Raw genomic sequence first — 18995 nt, 5'->3', positions numbered from 1 at the left:
TTTATTTTCCCAAAGTGGCTAAAGCAGTTCCAAACTCCATTATGTGGCCATTCATTGCTGTTTGGTAAAATACCCCCAAAAAAATAGACTTATCCATCCCGAGCACCTTTCGGCATCTTCGTAAATATTTAATGCGTCAATTTTACGCTCAATTTCAAAAGACTTTTGAGCGGGTGTCTCCCAAAAGCGGAAACCATATTTGCGTACGTGACACACGGTTTTGTCCGTTCTGCGGCGGTGAGCGGCAGAAATAGAGCTACTTGGACGCGTGTGTCTTTGCGCTTGCGAATGTTTTCTGGAAGAAAGAGAAGTCCCCCCATTTTCCCCGACAGCCTTCCATCATCGGATGGTTGGTTGAGGGCAAACATTGTTCAGCAAGATCGCAATTTCGAACAGCCGTTAAACACCTACACCGCAGGACACATATCATTGTGATCTTGAGAGCGCCAACATCCCACACCAGGCACTGAACGAAACAAAAGCATTCCCTCTTGGCGAAGTATCGTTTCCCCGATTGTCGGTGGCAAACAATAGAAAATGGCGTGGCATAAAACCGGTACATAAATCAATCATTCAAATTCGCCATCCTGTTCGGTGTGTAGCCTGCGATAGACGTTACATTTTGCCGAGCCCGAAGTGGGTACGTCCCCGGCGTACCATTCACAGCCACGCGCGGTACGCAATTCTTTGGACAAACAAGACTCTTTTGAAAACGCGTCTGCACCACGCCAGTCAATCTAAATTTATGAATGGTAAACACAGACCCTACCGTGTGAGTGCGTCTGGAAAAGTTATTGGAAAAATTACATTGCACCAGGGCGCGCAAAGGATATCACTTTTCGGTTGGCACAGCAGAAGCCTTTCAGTGAAACATAATGTAAACATGCCATTTCCATTTTCATACCACCGTGCGGCTCCTGGAGTGTAGATTGTGCACACGTGTATTGCCATGTGTACATTTTTGCGCGCTACACTTTGATGCAACTTTGTTGCATCCTCAAAGAAGCATTGAGGGAAATACCCATGCAGAATGCATCGAAGAATTTTTCCGTAAAGGTCTCCCCAACTCCACAACACTCTATCGGTTGGAATGAGGTGCGGCAGGTACGCCAAGCCACGAACTGAAACGAAACGATTGCAATCGCGTTGATGCATTCAATTTAAATCAGCAACGCATTTTAATTGAACCAGTTCTTTTGCTCTAGACAGTTTTTGTCAATCATGTCCTCTAACGCCGTCTTCTGGACGATCGATCTAGCGCGAAAGACATCAAGATATTAGGAGCACATCGAGTCGTCACCCGCCCAGATAGGGGTTCCCTATTTTGCCATCGTCGATTGAGTATAGTAGAATGCAGAACTCCACCACCAACCATCTCATTCGCATGCTTGTACGCGGTAGGTTTAGGAAGGCCACCTTACCCCGCCCTAAACGGTGTACCGGGGAGAGCAGAGTGGTTGGGGACATCTCGTTAACGACCATCATCTCGGGCTCGCGCGCGCCCAGAAAGGCGTAGAATGCCACATTTTTGTTTTGTTCCAAGCTTGCCGAACTCTATAGACACACATACACAAAGTAGCACTAGGTGGGCGTCCTTGAGTTGCCTTGAATGCCCCGGAGCACTGAACTCCGATTGGACGGTCGTAGGAGCACGTATCGTATCGGATGCTGAAATGCGCCTCCAAACACTGAGCTGTGGGTCGCGATCTTAGCGAGTGCCGTTTTAGGTTGTGCTGCTACTGTCTCGCGCTTTCCGTCCTTCCAGCACACCTCTTTTTACTTGGACCATCCTTCGCTTTTGCGACCAGTAATGAAGTGAAACTGGAAATAGAACTGGAGCCTTACCGACGGTATAAGAAACGCTAAAACAGATGGCAACGTTAACAGCGTGTCCGTTCGTAGGGTGACCTTGACGTAATGGCAGCTGTTTTATCGGTCCCGGTTTTTCTAGGCTTGCGTTTCCGCATTCAGATCCACGGGTTAGGTACGTTTAATGGCGCACAAGAGCGCATAGCAAATGGTTGGCGAACCGGTGTGCAACCTTAACAATGCGATCGTGTTCCAGAAGCTTGGCCACAATAGCCCGTAAGTAGCTACCATTTCTGAAAGGCTTTTGTCACATGTAGAATGGCCAATGTACCGAATGTTACCAACGCAGATCACTTTATAGCAAGCGTGCTCCACTTGCTCCGGCCCGATGACAGCCACCGGGCTAAAGAAAAACAATCGACTTTTTGCCATCTCGAGCATACAACGCCCGAAAATTGCTTACTCATGATGTGAGTTTCAGCCCATTCTTTGTACTGCTGTCATTTGCAAACCGTTACAAAGTTTGCACGATCACCACAGCCTGAACACGAGGCAGCGAAACGAGATCACAGCCACAATCTTTAGAATTTGTGCAAATCACTGTGAACGTAGAGAATTTTATAGGGCTCTATTCGACAAAAGCAGGTTCTTGGGATTGAAATGGCAATTGTCTAAATGTGCAAGTAAGCGCAAAGCTGCATGAACGAAATAAAGCCTTCGCATGATGTAATGATAATATTGTTACAGTTTTATTTGCCTGTCCAAAAGACATGCGCCGAGAAGGTAGAACTGTTCAATGTTCATGTTTTCGGTAGTGTCTGGAATTAATCGTCAATGTGCTACATATTTTCATTGTTTTTGCAAGATTGGATAAAATCTGGTCCATTGATCATTCAAAAGAGCAACTTCATTACCATCAGGAATCAACCTTGTTTCCTGATGAACTAGAATATTTTAAACTATCTTAAAAATAAAACTTTCCTCAACGCTTCTTTACACACTTGATCGCTCTAATCGATAATACTGAGGATTCTGGATCGTTTTGATAATCCAATCAGTATGTACCGAGACGCGAGATCTCACAGAAATCCAAACTTTCATAATATCATGCACACGTTTCAAATACCTTCCACAGTTTTAAATAAAACTTTTGCTCACGAACTTTACATCGTTCCGCAACAGCGACAAATGATCCTACCACTTCATTTCGACGTTGTTTGCGACGTGTTCTCCATCTTTCAAATCTGACGGCGCGTTATTGGGGTGTGTGGTATGTGCCAAAAACTTTTCCCTAATTGCATTTCATCTCACGCTGCTGACGTACGTCGGTGTGGTTCGATGGTTCTCGCGACTGTACCGCACAAATTCTACACTACCTGATGCAGAAGCGGAATGCATTTTCCAGTAACGCATCAACAAATCCTCATGGATTCGGCAGTCAAAAAACTTTCGCTTCTGGTAGTGGGTGCCTGACGAATGGTTAGTTTTCTGTGCGCGAATACAGGGATAGAGGGATTACGTCGTCCTGATTTCTTGGAGTGGAATTTACACTGACATGGGCATGAACGTTTAGAAGTAGAGAAAAAATCTCCTAAAAATACATCAGTAATATCTCTTCGCCAGGACACCAATTCGGCGATCGACAGAGAGGATTATGTACGCAACAGTTGCTGTCAATTAGGAGGATGACTTTGAATAGGACGTCCCATTCAATTCCGTTTTTTTGTGTCATATTGCACAACTTTAGCATGAACAATGTTCTCCCTTCATATGAAAATGGACCTTTCTTGGTCGTCCGTACGGAGATTGAAGCAACAAACAAACAAAACCAAAAAACGAATTTCTAAATTGAGAAATAATGTCACACAGCGTTTGCTGTTTTGTCACTCACCGGAAAGTCCACCAGATATTGAAGCACATCGTGTTGAGCCAGAAGAATGCAGCCAGGAAGAAGAAATGCATCATGATTGCTAAAAAAAAGGGGGGGAAAACAGAAAAAATACCCATTAGATGAAAGCGAAAAACATTAACGTCGTTGGGTTGCGCGTTCTTTATGGCCGATAATGTTCCACCGTTGCTGTGTTGCTTTTGCAGTTTAGGATTTGGTTGCTCTTGTTGTTCGGTGCTGCCCATTGAGTATTAAAGACGCCGTAGTTTTCAGTTGTAGTTTTCCCATTCCCAGCTAAACGACCACTCGTCACGTGATTTTTCTTTTTACACGACAAGAAAGGTTTACCCTACTGGCGTTACAAAACAATCTTCTATAATTTCAACCATCGCGAACATGTTACAGTAAAACGGAAAGCTTTTATCTTTCAACCATGCTCTCTGTTCTTTTAGATGGTTCGTTCGCCAGCTCGTTTTTTTCGCATTTTCCTTCCATTTTTCCCTCTGAACATAATCGGAGTTTTTTACACCGGATGTGCGAACAATCTTTTCACAATAGGTGTCCGGCAGTGTCTAGTACAAGCGAGCACATGGTGTTTGTAGGGCCATTTTCCTTCATTCAGTCTGGTTTGTCAAGGAAAAAAATACACCCATTTTCCAACTCACTCCAAAGCGTTATGATGAAAGAACGATACGCGAGAAAAGTTTGTAGCGAAACTATGATCCTTTCAGTGTGCTAAGGACCTGTTCATTAGGATACGGTACAAAAGTTACACTAACTTCATGAGTGGCCACTCAGCATGATGTCATTCCATGCGCTAGAAAACCTTTCCCATTTTCCTCATTCACTCCGGAAACGAGAACTAATATTAAGCTCCATTCTGAGCGTGGTGCATTATAATAAAGCCGTTGCCGTCGATAAACCCCGCGGGCTGCGTCATAAAAGAACTATTTAGATTGTAGCCAACTGTACGATACCTTTGCTTAGACCCGGTTTCTTGGTGCTTTGAAAATAAACATTAGTACTCGCGTTCCAATCGAATGGAGTACAAACACAGCTGTAATTAAATCTCATTAATCATCCAGACCGCCGTTAGATCACCGTACTCGCTGATCTCACTGCTAGCCGCTGTAATTAATATCGACATTTCTGATTGCTTGATGTCTGTGACTACATGTGTCATGTCTAACCGAGATGGAATATCTGCGCCTCAATCGAACCCACGTGACGTACTGTGGAACGCATATTGCTTATGATTTGCATTATGCAAAGAGAGATACAGAGCTCTCTTTCGTTGGTCATTCACCATTGAAAGGTTTCATCACTTACGAAGTGACCTCCTGGATCACCTCCTCAGGCATTACGGACCGTGTGTACTGTGCGTTTGAAGTACCACCGGTGAACACCTCGGTTAAATCTCTCTCGTCAACATTTAGTAACGAAAAAAAAAATAAACAGGGAACCAAACACAATCAACGTCATAATTATCATAACCTCACAACCCCACCATCTCCGGGGTACTTCAGTGGACGGCAGTTTCGATGACCTTACGCCCCAAAGCAAGCTTCCCAAAAAGCCATCCAGTTAGGGCTAATACATTTCAATTGTTTTCACCTTTTGACGTAACAGCCGAACAAAGCGAAGGTGAAAAGCATAAATAAGCGAACATTTGGTCACGAATATAGGTGCTTTAAATTATGGCATATTAATAGGCTGGAATGATGGAAGACAAATATCAACCAAGGCAACCATTCAATGGTGGCACGCGAGGATCAAACGAAACTTAAACAAGCTGGCGTAGAAAAAAAAGGTGTGAAAAGCTAAGGTGTGTTACATCAATCATAATAAACCACCACTTGAGGATGATTTATGCGTTGATAAAGAGGCAAATGATTCGTAATTGGAATGTCAATAGAAACTGAGTAGTCGCCCAATTATTTGAAGAAGGTAATTTAAATTAATTAACTTACACTTACTATTTGCGTGTCAAAAACATAAAATTAAATGGTTCAGAAAGATACATATCATTGGAATAAATTATTGAACTAAACGTGGTTGAACGTAGCGTTCATAACCTCGACTTTGAATGTAAAGGAAAAAACTCATTAGCACCAAAAATTGTTGAAGTTGTTAACTAAAATGAACCATACCAACGTTACCGTTAACCAAGCTATCTCGTACCCCAAATATGACAACCGTGTCAAAGTGCGATTATTGCACCGACCTAGGGCTTTTCTTGGATCGATCGACAACCGGAGAAAAAAATAACCTCCAATTATCAACATTGTATCCACCGGCGTGCTAAACGGATTCTTCGACACTAGTCGATGGCTTGCGTTCGATTCTCAACTCATCACTGTGAGCTCACACACATGTTCGTACATCTTCCAGAAGCACTCGAGAGCTGGCGTAGAACAGTCTCGGTGTAGAACATCATCAGACGGTTGCTAACGGTTGTTTCTCAATCCAGGGGCCTTGATTACCGCGAGCGATTAATAAACGCTAGTTGCTGGCACTACTCTTTATGCCCCCTTTTGCCATTCTGTTCCTCCAGCACCGTTTGCTAGAAAACATCACAATCGTGTACGATCGAACGCCTTCATACACCCCAAGCTACAGCTAATCCACCGTGTTCTAGAACAACACACAAACCAACTCATTGTAAATCGTGCAAACTCACTTTATGCTAAGTACCCTGCGGTTGCGCTCTTCCACCATTTCGGCGTGTGTACACGTGCATCAAAAGAACGAGATATTCAAGACGATTGCTTCCTTCCAGCAACCGTTAGAATCGAATCCCCTAGCCGAAGATGCTGAACCCCTTCACTATGAGATGATCTATTTCTCTGGAAAGTAACGCGTCTGATGTGCGCCTTGGGGCGTATGATAATGAAGACTTCCATCTAGGAGAGCGGCGGGAACTTAACGAATCGGTTGGTTCCTACAGTAGCACTAGCACGCTGGATGCACCCCGGCACAACTCACACACTGCTCAGCCCAGCTGTCAAGTGGTGTAACGCCGAAAGAAAGTTGACAAGGAAGTAAGAGCTAACCGCACATTCCAACCACCTCGCAGACGACACCAATGACGACGAGGTGGGCACTAGTTGTGATAAGCAATTAAGGTGAATTCATTTGAAAGAATTATCATCTTGCGAAAGAGAGGTAGAAAGGCGGCGAATATCCATCGTCGCTGGTCGATCGAGATCTATTGGAGGGTGAGCCCTGCAAGTACACATCAACAGTGTTGTCTGACCCACCGAGCAAACGCTTCCGGACTACACGGGAGTAACCATTACTGACAGATACTCGAAAAGGTAAACTGGCGGTCTTGTAACCAATGTCTGCCCGCACGGAGGTGAGCCCAGAATAAATTTGCATTGTAATTTATGGTATTTAGCGTAGAATTTATTTTATAACGGTTTGCACTCTGCTTAGGGATCTCTTTCGCTTCTTATCGTTTCTGCCGCGTATACCGCCGCGATGGCCCTGCCCGTTGGTCTAATTGCTTCCAGCGTTGACCATTTGCCAGAGGTGCTGCTGTTTATTTAGGAATTTACCGATCGTGCCAGTTTTGCGCGCACGGAATCACCATTTGCACCGTTCTCACCCGCGTTGAACGTCATCGGCAGGGAAGAATGCCGGCAGGTGTTGATGTACGTGAATTATGCCCGGCATGTCCCCCCGACGTTCACGCTACGCGGTATGTCTCGTAGGCAATTCTCGCGTCCATTACGGTGTGTGGTACAGCCGTTACGTTCGTGAGACGGCTGCTAAGTGTGGCCCAATTTGGCGATACGAAACCTTTTGACTCCCCAACGTACTTGTGGGAATTACTTAAAGCTTCAAAGAGAAGATGAAAGGACCTTGCGAATATTCAATAACAAAAAGATTATTTGTTCATGATTAATTATACCACAAAAATATTCGAAAATTACTTTAGTATCTGGGAATAGTAATACATTTTGTTTATGCTAAATTCCAAAATTTATTGTAGAGCATTTCATCACATATGTTGCCTTTCGTTCAATTGTCTACACCGGTACTTTACTATGTCTTTTCACTTTTCTTTACCACAAAAAATGGTGTTAATCGAGAGAAAGCATTTTGTCTGCTGGTCATTATCCGTACTCGTAAACGATCTCTATCCCGATCTCCGCAACACCAGATCACCATTCAGACAAGCATTCGTGGATTATCAGCAGCTCGTGGATTATTTTTGCATGAAGTAAATCGTGAGCCGAAGGTGAGAAACGCTTTGTACTCATCGTATTTTTACCAACTGACAAGAGTTTTTCCTTGGCTGAAACCATTTACAAGACAGTAACGTAGTTGATTATCAGATAATGTTTTCCATTTCCACAGCTTCCGTTCCCACCGCATGAGAGAAAAGATCCCATCGCCACAAAACATCCCTTTCTTGGGTGATCTTAGATTTTCAAATCGTTTGGCCTTACTTTCACCACCCGACACTTCTGAGATGGTGCCCCATTCTCTTTCCACACACCATGAAAACAATCTTCAAGTCTCGTCAGACATGCCAATGAACGCTACTGGATCGCAATCCCGGTGACGCTACGCTACATCGTCGGAACAATTTTAATGTAAAAAAATCAATGTTTGCTCTCGTTCGGTCGCTGTACGCTCATCACCACCAAAGGCTGTTACCGATCGCCCTGTTTTTTTCATCCATTACCCTTTTCCGAGCGAGTTTACGTCCCCCGAAAACTTACACTCCGAAAGATCATGATTCTTCGATGCGATCGTCGCAATTTCCGTGAAGAATCGTAAATTCTACATTTCCGCTCAGTGAGTTAATTAAGGTGGTCAGGAAATCCGAAAGGCACGATCGGTTGTCGCGGGGGTAAGGGGGAAACCCTTTCTATCGACAGCACACCGTATATATGGAAGGGAAAAAAGTGAACACCGATCTTCTTGTAAAGTGACATAAAAACTGTACATCAATCTCGGTTCGTATCCGATCGACGAAAAGTGCGGGAAGAATTTGTAGCACCGGAACAATCATTACGGGAGTTAGCGGAACATCACAGAAGGATAGTCTGGAATTTACCCGTTCGGCTTTTCCACTGGTGGTAGGCATTTATATCGAGGCGTGTCTGACAAAAGCGAGAGAAAACTCCCCAATGATCGTAACATTTTTACGATCGAGTGTTACTCGTATAAAATAGCAACCAAGAAACTCTCAAAAGTCCAATTTAATGGTGTGAGGTTTTCCAGCCCGGCCGAAGCAGTTGTTTATCTTTCACGGTGGGAATTTCGCAAAACCATTTCTTTTGCGCAAAATTTTCATTCCATTTAAGCGTGACAAAATTGAGCCGGCGGTCAGAGTTGTGTTCGTGGTAGACAGTTTGATAGCGTTGCGTTCAAAATGGTAAATAAAATCGTTCACATAATATGCTGCCACCGACGTTCGCAGACCGTGTACGCGACCACCATAAAAAGATTGAGGCACCACGCTTTTTTATGGGCGATCATGAGATGACCAAAATAGTACGCAATTCAATGCCGGTCAAGGCAGGGTGTATTAAAACGGGGTGCTCGAATACGCCTACAGAAACAGAGGTTGGATCAAGGTATAGACGAGTGAACGCCGAGCGAAATTGTTGTTTAATCTCTTTCTGTAAATTAACCTGACCGTACCGTCCGTGTAATTGATGATCATGACCCCGTTGAAAGAGTTTAAACGACTTGCTTTGGTTGGGCGATGAAAAATTAACTTTAACGTAATGTTGCTCAAAACTTTGACAGCAAATCAAGTGATGAAATACTGCTCTTAACCATACACTTGATTTAATAACTTCCTCCACTTTTTTGAACGTCTGAGTCATGAAATTCATTCAAATTTTTTAACATAATGAAGGGGCTACGTTAGGGTTTTATTAAATTGACCCATAATAGGGCAGAATCCAGTCCATTAAAGAGACAAAGTGGCTCCAATCTGACCAGCCGGGAATCGGGTATCGATTTCTTCCCCAACGAAAAAACTCCCCATAGACAGACTTCGGAAATACATTTTTCACAGCGAGACGGTCATTAATTTTTTGCCGATTTCCGGCCTCCGGAAAATGACCACCCGGCACGAACAGCTACTCCTGCTGGGATTTGTAACGATAGTTCCGGCACCGTAGTAAATCATCTAAAGCCCCGACACTCGCACACTGTCCAACTAAAAAGGGGAGTAAGTTCATGCTGTTACTACGGTTCTTATACGCCAGAACTATGATTCCTCTCCGCCCGCACTCTCATTCGATCCTGGTGTTAGTAAATTGAATTTCATAAATTCTACCAAGTCCTCCAACAGTGGACCAAAGACTCCAAACCTAATGATGGTTAGGCAAGTAAAGCTACTCTTCTTCCCAAACCCGAAAACCATTTCCTGGCAGCACGGACAGAACACAGCACAGCTTGTTCGAGAGCACGGACCAAACCAGGAAGGGACCCAAATTAAATTCATTACAGTTGCGAGAAAATATGTTGCCCTTCCTTGGTGCAACAAGGACACGAGGGCATGAAGTGAACAAAGCTTTCGAAGCACCGGAAATAGGGTACAAATTCCTTCACATCTCGGCCATGTCTCCGCCGGCTGGACCAAACTTCTCATTGCAGTCTCGTGAGCGGACACACTTATGGACCATCGAAAGGGGGCAACACATTTCCATGGGCACGGGAAGCGACAAAGATACGGAAAACGACATGTTTCCTTCGGGACCGTAGAACAAAAGTGCCCGTGTACTCGTAGTGGTTCGTGTTTTGCACAATCAAGTGCCCAAGTGGAGGAAATCATTCTGACGGGCGAAAAGGAAACAAAATAACCAACCTAAAAACGTTCGTTCATATAAGGTACGAATGGGAAACGTTTCCTATCTCTGCAACATAAAGTTAACCCAACATCTAATAGCTTTCGGACCATCCGGGGACCAATGACAATACAAACAAATTATTCTCTTCCGAATTGGCTCTTCTCGGACGAGCTTGGAAAATTCCGTTGAAAAAAGTGAAAACAAAAAACCCTCCGTTCCATTAAATTGCTCCAAAATTAGAACTGTTTTGGTGATGGGACCTGGCAATGGAGGATTTTTTTTAGACACGAACACAACATACATTACGAGATGGAACGAAAGAGCTGGAAACCTCTCTAGAAACTTTCCACTCTAGACGGGGTAGATTTGTAATTGAATTAATTTACTGTTTCGCTTGATTTAGAGAGGGCAACACTTTTCGGAGTTCATCTGTTGACGGAGCAGGTTATCTAAGATTGGCACACTCTACACGTCCTGTTGAGTGAGAAGATTTCATTTAGACAGGAAAAGCGAGAGAGGTATACATTAAAGCACACAAACATTTAAGGCAAGAATTTGTTTATGTGCGTGTGTACGTGTGTGATAAATGTTGCCTCTCGTGACGATCTCAGCGTGATCAAAAGGATCTGTTGAAAGCAGCCGTCAGATGTACGCTGTGAACAGTAAAAGTATCGGGCAGTATTTAGTAGGATAAAAATATGAATTTTGCAAAACGGGTTGTTGACTCGATAAATCAAACCACTTTTTCAAAACATTAATTTCATTTGAAGAAATTAAACAGCAGCATTCTCACGTGTTGTGGCTTTTCATGCTATGAGCATCACTCCCAATGCTACCACCTTTCACAACAGAAGAAATGTCGTAAGAAAACACGATCAAAGATGATCTTCAAAACGCAACAGCGGCCCAAACACAACGCTTGATTTATTCCGATCCAAATATCTAACATCGTAGGTCGGTCACAATATCGTCCCACCGTTCGTCACTGCTGAGAACGCTGCGTTGAATCGTCCTCGGCAAATCGTCGCCTCGCGCAACAATCACGAACATCTAGAGCCCCTTGATCTATGACCCAATTAGTAAAGCGGGAGGGAGCGTTTCAACAAAATACCCACCGCTAAAGATCCCTTCGCTCCCAGTGACCCAGAAGAGGAAGATACCCCACGAATGGTGCGAGAGGTTTGACCGATTTAACAAGTCGGAAAAAACACAAACTATCAGGGCCATCTCCTTCTTTGAGATTTTAAATACTAACTGATCGTGACTGTGGTCTTTCCCCCATGTCTAGCATCGCTTGTAGGAAATGTATTAAGGGGGAAGAATTTTCACCGGTAGTCGATAGATAGACGGAACATACATTTACCTTCTGGTTTGATTTCCTTTGCCCTTCACCCGACTGGTGTGGAAACAAGAAAAAGGGAATTTAAGCTTACATCTTGCAATATTTACCAAAGGGATTTGTGTCAACCGCCAATTGATTTTAGGTTACAATTCAAAACCTCTCAATATTCTGAACCATCTGAGAAACTTAAAGAGAGTTCAATACAAATCAACTGTATGAATAAAGGAATGATCTTAGGCATTCTAACTTTTAAGAAGTCATCTAAATAAACAAGATGCACAAGTTGTGACATTCCTGTACTTGACACATTGTGTCTACAAAATAATTCCATTCCTTCAACGCCAATAAACCGAAAGGTTCAAGATGGAGCTGTAGATGGTCTAGAACAATTTATGTTTTTTTTTTATTTCACCGTCAGTTTAACACAACAGATCTTCAACCGGAAGTTTAGCTCTACGAAAACTGTTTTCATTTCTTAAGCCTCTCTTTAGTTCCAAAACCTTTGACCAAAACGGCCAAACTCAACTTTGAACGTAACATTTATTATCTTTTCTTGGCACCAAAAAAGCATCACAAAACAGAAGGAACAATAAATAAGAACGGAGGAAAAAAGTGCATTACTTTTTGCGAAGCTTTACTACCGTTGCTGTTTGTGAAACGATAGAAGACCAATAAAACTTTATTCTAGTTCTACCCTGTCTCCCACTGGAAAGCCGTTTGTCCGTTCGCACTAAGAACACCGAAAGGAATGCTATACTATCGTTGAAGAATTGTGTCCTAAAAGTGGTTGAGGTGTACCGGAGGTTAACCTCAAGGAAAAACTTCTTACAAAGCCCTGGAAAACTAGTTTATCTTACTCTGAATGCGCTTTTCTCTATGTGTGTGTGTGTATCCCATTTCCCTGATATTTCTGCAACTCCATGAAAAAAGGAAGGTGGAAAATCGTTGATTGGCTCTGGCATCCGTTTTGGCATCCCGGAAACGGGGACCCAATAAATGTTTGCCGAAAAACTTTCACATGTACCTTCCTTTTACTGTTTGACTGCTGCGGTGTCACGCATTCACCTTATCAGCGATTGCACTTATTTTCCACAAAAAAAAATAAAGTTTTCACATAGAATGGCTAGAATGGTTGGAATGAAACGATTGTCTACCAAAATAGTCAAGAAGGAACTTATTGGCCTACTTTCATGGGGTACGAAGGCTTCAGTCGAAAGGTTTAAAGGATACTTTAAAGTTTGTTCAACAGTGGTTCGTTGCTTCGTTGTTCCATCCTGTTGCATGATTTTTAATAAAACATTCTTAGGGCGGGATGAAAAGAGGAAAATATATTTAATCTTCCGTCGCACCACATCGAAAGAAGGAAATTTCTTGCTCTCGAGTGCGCTTCAAGCTGAGTAGGAAGGATTTAATTTCGAAAAGTCCTTGCCTACTGCTCGGGCACCTCCCAGGGGCTCCGGAAAAATCCACTTTCTAGTTCGGTCGAGACGAGCGTCCTTTTCATTGAGATTTGTCTGGAAGGTATTTTGGCTTTTGTTCTCGCTGCCTAGACGCTCTAACCGAGCCAGTGGAAAGCAAAACAACAGAGAAACGGTTGGAAAAATAAAATAACGCGTGTGGTCTTCGTCTTCTTCCCCGCTCCTGAATGTTACTCGTTCGGTGCAGACGGAACCAAAGATAATGACATATTTTTCTGTCTCCACCGCTAACAACAACAACCTCCTCAACGGTCGCGAATATCCCCAAGGTAACCACGAAGGCCACCCATTCCATCGCTCGAATTGCGGGATGCATCCTGGCGTTTCAAGTATTGTTTTTCTTACGCCGAAGCTGAAATAATAGAATTTCCGCTTCATTTTCATTTCCTTCCTGTCGCCGGCATTTTGCTTCTTTTCACTTGGAGGAAAAAACCTTCGAAAAAACGAGCTAAAACCGTCCTCTAAATGACTGTAACTGGAGAAATCTCCGATCGACGATGGAACAATCGACTCGATAAGACTTAAGAGAAGAGACACGCTTTAAGACAATCAACAGCATATGAAACTGCATCCGAGGGGTCCGTGTTCTTTCTTTTCCTACTTTTCGTCCCCATTTTTATCCATTACAGTCATCGCCCATGTACGTTTCATAATCCTGGACGAACGAAAACACAAGGTAAATAAATAAACAATACTGTCATTATTTATGACAAGTTTCCAGTAGCATAAAAGGGGCATCAAGCTAAACGTGAAAAATGCCCCTGAAACAAGAGATTCTACATGAGAAAATAACAAGATGTGATTCATTTCATTATCATAAACTCACTCTGTGGATAAAATATCACGGCACTGCTCACTGCTTAGGGTGTATAACAGCCATTTTGATTCACTAAATAAATTTCCACTGTAAACATGTTTTGTACGCTACATAAAACTGACCTCCTAAATTTTTGAACATGCATCACAAATTTCATGCTGCCGGTGTTTGGCGTGTCTAGGGCCCCGTGTAAAGATACCCCAACATTGACCCTTACGGGAGCGCTACATCAAACGGACGTAAACCGTGAGGGCTAGCAGAAGGCCAATGCCAAAGTCCATACATTCCATCGGACACTAATGGGGTGTCGGGAAACATAACGATGCGATGTGTTGGAATTGAAACAGTTCAATACTACTACTTGGCTTGTGCCCATGTGGAGAAAGGAAAGTACCCATATTTTCTTGCTTGCTTCCAATCTTACGAAATGACAAGGTCAGATTAATGCAATCTCGGCGCTGCTGGAGGATGCCCGGAAGCCGAAAGCCACAAACCAACGCCGTAGAATGAACGGTGTTTAATTTATTATCTAGCTATTAATTCTTTCCCTGATACCACTTCATTCTCTTCTCACGTTCTTTGCTTTTCTTAACCGTGGACGTTTTTCCCCAGGTTTTCTGTCGCAAAAAATAGGCGCGCTCCCTCTCTATCAGGAACTTTAAATTAAACTAATCTTTCGATGGTACACAGTTGTTCTCTACCTTACGGTGGCAAGATTAACAGTAGAAAAAAAACTACCCTACGCCAAGCCCTTTCGTAAACCGAGGTCTGGATGGGGAAACGAACGAGTTGGCTATAGGCACTCTCCGGCACGGGAGATCACTCTCGGGATGGGGTCGCGCGCGTGTGGGTGTCACGCAAAATGGTGGCGCAATTTACAATCTCGTCGACTTTTAATTAAGTTCATTATTTTTGTGGCGGGAAAAAGAAGCGAATGCCGACCGACTACGACGATTGCGGTTGGCAAACAGAGCTCCCCACACACAACACAAACACACCGTCCGCACCGCCCCAACGATTGCTGGGGCGGTGAAGAAGTAGGCCGAGAAAAGAATGGATCTACTGCTGACTACTAACTGGTGCGGATGTGCAATTGTTGGGTACTGTGGTAGGAAGTTGCGCTGCTGTGTACTGTACTGCAAGAGCACATTTTTCTCGCCATTTATCTACGAAAGCCGCTAAGTAATGGCTGAAAGCGGGTGTTTGAGATTTACAGTGTTCACCAGAATAATTGAACGGTTTTTGGTGCCATTATAGAGTGGATATTAATAAATTAAACTGCAAAAGATAATTAGCATAGACAATTGCGAATATTTTAAATCAATGGTCTAAAGGATTTCTCTTCTTTAAATACTTCAACCTGCTGGTGGGAATTATTAGCAACAAACTTTTCACTTTGTACGAAGACAATCCTATACTTCCGTACTTCGCTAGTAGGACTAGCACATTGATTAAAAATTGAACAACGAAGCAAAATGAAAACTAGCGTGGTACACACTGTCAAATCACAACTCTTATTCGTCCAGCGTTTGGAAGGTCTGTTTTCGACCGTCTTTATGAAGCTCCATTTTCTTCTACTCCGGAACGAGAATTTCCACTATCAGTAGCACATGGAAACGATGTTTATTTGTACATTTTATAATTTCACATTATTTATTAATGACTGCTCTGTGCTGCACGGGTGACGCAGCAGCATTCTCCCAACGAAAATAAATCGATATGTGCCATAGAGACCACAGCACGAAGAAAGGGAAAGGCATGGAATGGGATGCAGCCCCCTGTTGTGCGCTGGTGTCTTCTCCACCCTTGAAAGTGAAAGTGGAAAACAACAACATCAACATGCAAACATAAACAAACGCTTCTAACGACGAAAGTCACATCCAGTGTTCTGGGGCCTTCGCCACCCAGGCGATGCTTGAAGTGGTGTAGAATAGAGAGCTCTACGTAAACAATTCGAAATAGCGGCGCAGTCCTCCGCCGGCAGATGCTTCTCAAGAGGCTTAATTCCTGTGTGTTGCAGCCACAAAACACAGACACAGCTTCCAGTAGTTTCAATCACACCACCTATGAAGGTTGCACGTGAAGCATTTCCTGTCACAATGTTACTCCACACGAGAGAAGGAACGGATGAGAATTTGCACCCCCAACCATTGCATCGTGGAATGAAGCACGCACGAGGTCGAAAAAATGATGCATATTATCGTAAATCTTAATGAGAATTTTTCGGAAACAGTCCCCCACGCAATGCAGCGACTAATTGGAGTAAAATAACCGACAAAAAAAACCCAAATTTTGACTAATGAGAATCCTGAGCTGAACCAACCGACTGCTGCGACAACCATTTCTTCCTCTACTCCAACAATCTATCATCATGCACACACGTTACGAGGCTCATTGCGTTTGTCACTTTTTATTTTTGAGTGCGAGTGTGACAAACATTTAAATTTATCTCTCGGAATGCAGTCGCAACCCGTTTTTCCAAGCGGTATCGAACACTGCGAAGAGGGTGAAAAATCGCTACCGTTGGAATTCCTAGCAGACATTCGTTCAAGTACGGTGCATCCGTGGTGCAATTAAACTTTATTTACACGCACACTTCTCCTTGTTTTATGGTTTATTTATAGTGCCACCAGAGAGTTCGTCACAAGAAATTGTGACTGGCGGGGAAAAAAACGGAACGAAATTGTAGTGGAAATCTGTTGATTTTTCAGCGCTGCAGAGGTTTCAATAAATATACCGAAATTTATTACCTTCTCTTCAGTTGTTTTCGTTTATTAAAATATTGTTCTTGTTTATTTTTCAAAGTTCATTTATAAATCAAAAGGCGCTCAGTCTTACAATTGTGTTTTACCATAGCAAGTTCAGAATTTTCCAACGCCCAACGTAACAATTACCCACATTGTAAGCAGTAGGAAAAGAAAAAAAAAACAAATACCCTCATCAACAGTGCCTGGCCTAGCTGGTTTTTGGCGGGCCTAGATGTATGGAATCATCCATTTTACGACACCCGGGAAGGAAACACATCTCAACAGCACTCCACACTTGAAGAGTAATTGAAAAAGTGTATTAAAATTTTGCTTTTTTTACGATCCAAAGCGGCAAACCGTCCGAAATGCACTTGGGCCAGTTGTTGTTCCTGTTTGTTCCGCCTAAAACAATCTCCCAATAATCGATCCGAACCACTCGCTATTCGAAATGTGTGAAAATGGGGGACAACACTACACTTGCTAACAACTCGTATGGTTTGTTTGATAAAACTTTTGGGGACACGCCGACGCATTGGAATGTTTGCGGGATCGTTTAGAATTTAATGTAACGTAACCGAACCCGCGTTTCGTGGTGGTCATAAACCTTAACCAAAGGCCTCTGCCTGCTGGTAGTTTTAATGTTCACGCCTCCACCACACATAATATTGTGACATATTTCAAACATAATTTTAGTGCCCGAGTATACCGAGCCCCGATGTATAAATAACTTATTTACTAACCTCCAAACGCAACATCATCATCTGTGCGCAACCATCATCTAGCCGAATAGTGAGCGGAGTAAAAAGGTGTCAATAAAATGTTCTACTCAAAACATTCCCCAAACCTTCTAGACCTGCTGTTTTCATCTCATACCTCTCTAACGTACCGAAAAACGACCGCATCCGCTTTAATATGCATCTCACGTTTCAAGAGAACTGGGGTCTTGGAAAGTGGAGCCAGAATTAACCTACTCCAGAACCGGACTGGCTTCTTCGGGAGCGTAAAAGTATATCGCTTTCTCCCACTCCCCAAAAAAGTATCCGGTATCAGTTACCTGGGTTGTGAACCCTTACGCCACTCTTCGACCCGAAAGGGTCATTAACATTCATAACCTCTAAAAATAGTTACCCAAAATAAGATGTACGAGAAGTTGCTGCATCCTACATACCGTGCTGTAGTTCCAAAGGGTGTTGATTAATTAGTCCCTCTCAGTTTCATCTCGACCATCGCGAGAATCGGTTGAGGCGTTTTTGGATGAAGGAATGTACCACGAATCTGTCAAATTCAATCCAACACATCTTGGCTTCCGACGGAATCCAGCCGAAGAGTTGTGTCGTGGAACAAATTTTCCGTGACCATAAAACACAGCTGGCACATTCCAAGCAAAACATCGCCTTTAGACCGGGTGTCTGGTTTTGTGGAATCATCTGTCATTAAAATGTCAAATTTGGAGATGGCTCATTTGACTCATCGTTGTTGTCGTAAGACCGAACGTCTTTGCAAACTATTTTTTCTACAAATTTATTTCCAGATCTTTAGCCATGTTGGCAATTGATCTTTTATTTGAATCATACTTATTGCAAAGATATGAACAAACATCCATCTGAGTTCCGGACTTTGTTAGCTGCAAACAAGCGCCACACATAAACACCAGTCACTTTCTTCCTTTGAGTCATTCCAATCTGACATTGACCTCCTTTTTCACGATCGACTCACGAACGGACTCAATTCCGGATGCGGGTTAAACCCACCCGCAGGGACATTTTTTCAGCAAAAGGAGCGCAAAAAAAACTGCATAACCTCAACTCACAATGCAAAGAATCAACATGGGAAGGAACAATACTTATCGGCACGTTTTTGCATGAGATCGTTGCAAGCGTCATCATCTTCTTTCTCGGGAATTGCACCCATTTCTTGTACCTTTTTCGTTCAGCATCACAAACTTTCACTCATAAAATGATCCCCGCTACTTCTGGAAGACCTTGAGCAGTCTGTGCTAAAAATTGCTGACCCGTAGATTCCTCACAGACCTACACAAGCCGCGAGTAATGTTACGATGAAGAAGATTAGCCACGACCGGTTAATGATTATGA

General features: G+C 43.1%; 1 protein-coding gene across 1 annotated transcript in view; it reads right to left on the bottom strand.

Annotated features, from left to right (window-relative positions):
- The window catches only part of LOC128711271 (probable G-protein coupled receptor Mth-like 1), a 137585-nt gene that overhangs the window by 72975 nt on the left and 45615 nt on the right, over positions 1 to 18995 (bottom strand). The window contains exon 3 of the mRNA XM_053806139.1: positions 3701 to 3779. Within this exon, the coding sequence (XP_053662114.1) occupies positions 3701 to 3779 (79 nt within the window). The remainder of the gene's footprint in view (positions 1 to 3700; positions 3780 to 18995) is intronic.

The sequence above is a fragment of the Anopheles marshallii genome, chromosome 3 (assembly GCF_943734725.1).
Source record: "Anopheles marshallii chromosome 3, idAnoMarsDA_429_01, whole genome shotgun sequence".
In the NCBI taxonomy this organism is placed as follows: domain Eukaryota; kingdom Metazoa; phylum Arthropoda; class Insecta; order Diptera; family Culicidae; genus Anopheles; species Anopheles marshallii.
This window is presented reverse-complemented; position numbering and strand designations above follow the sequence as displayed.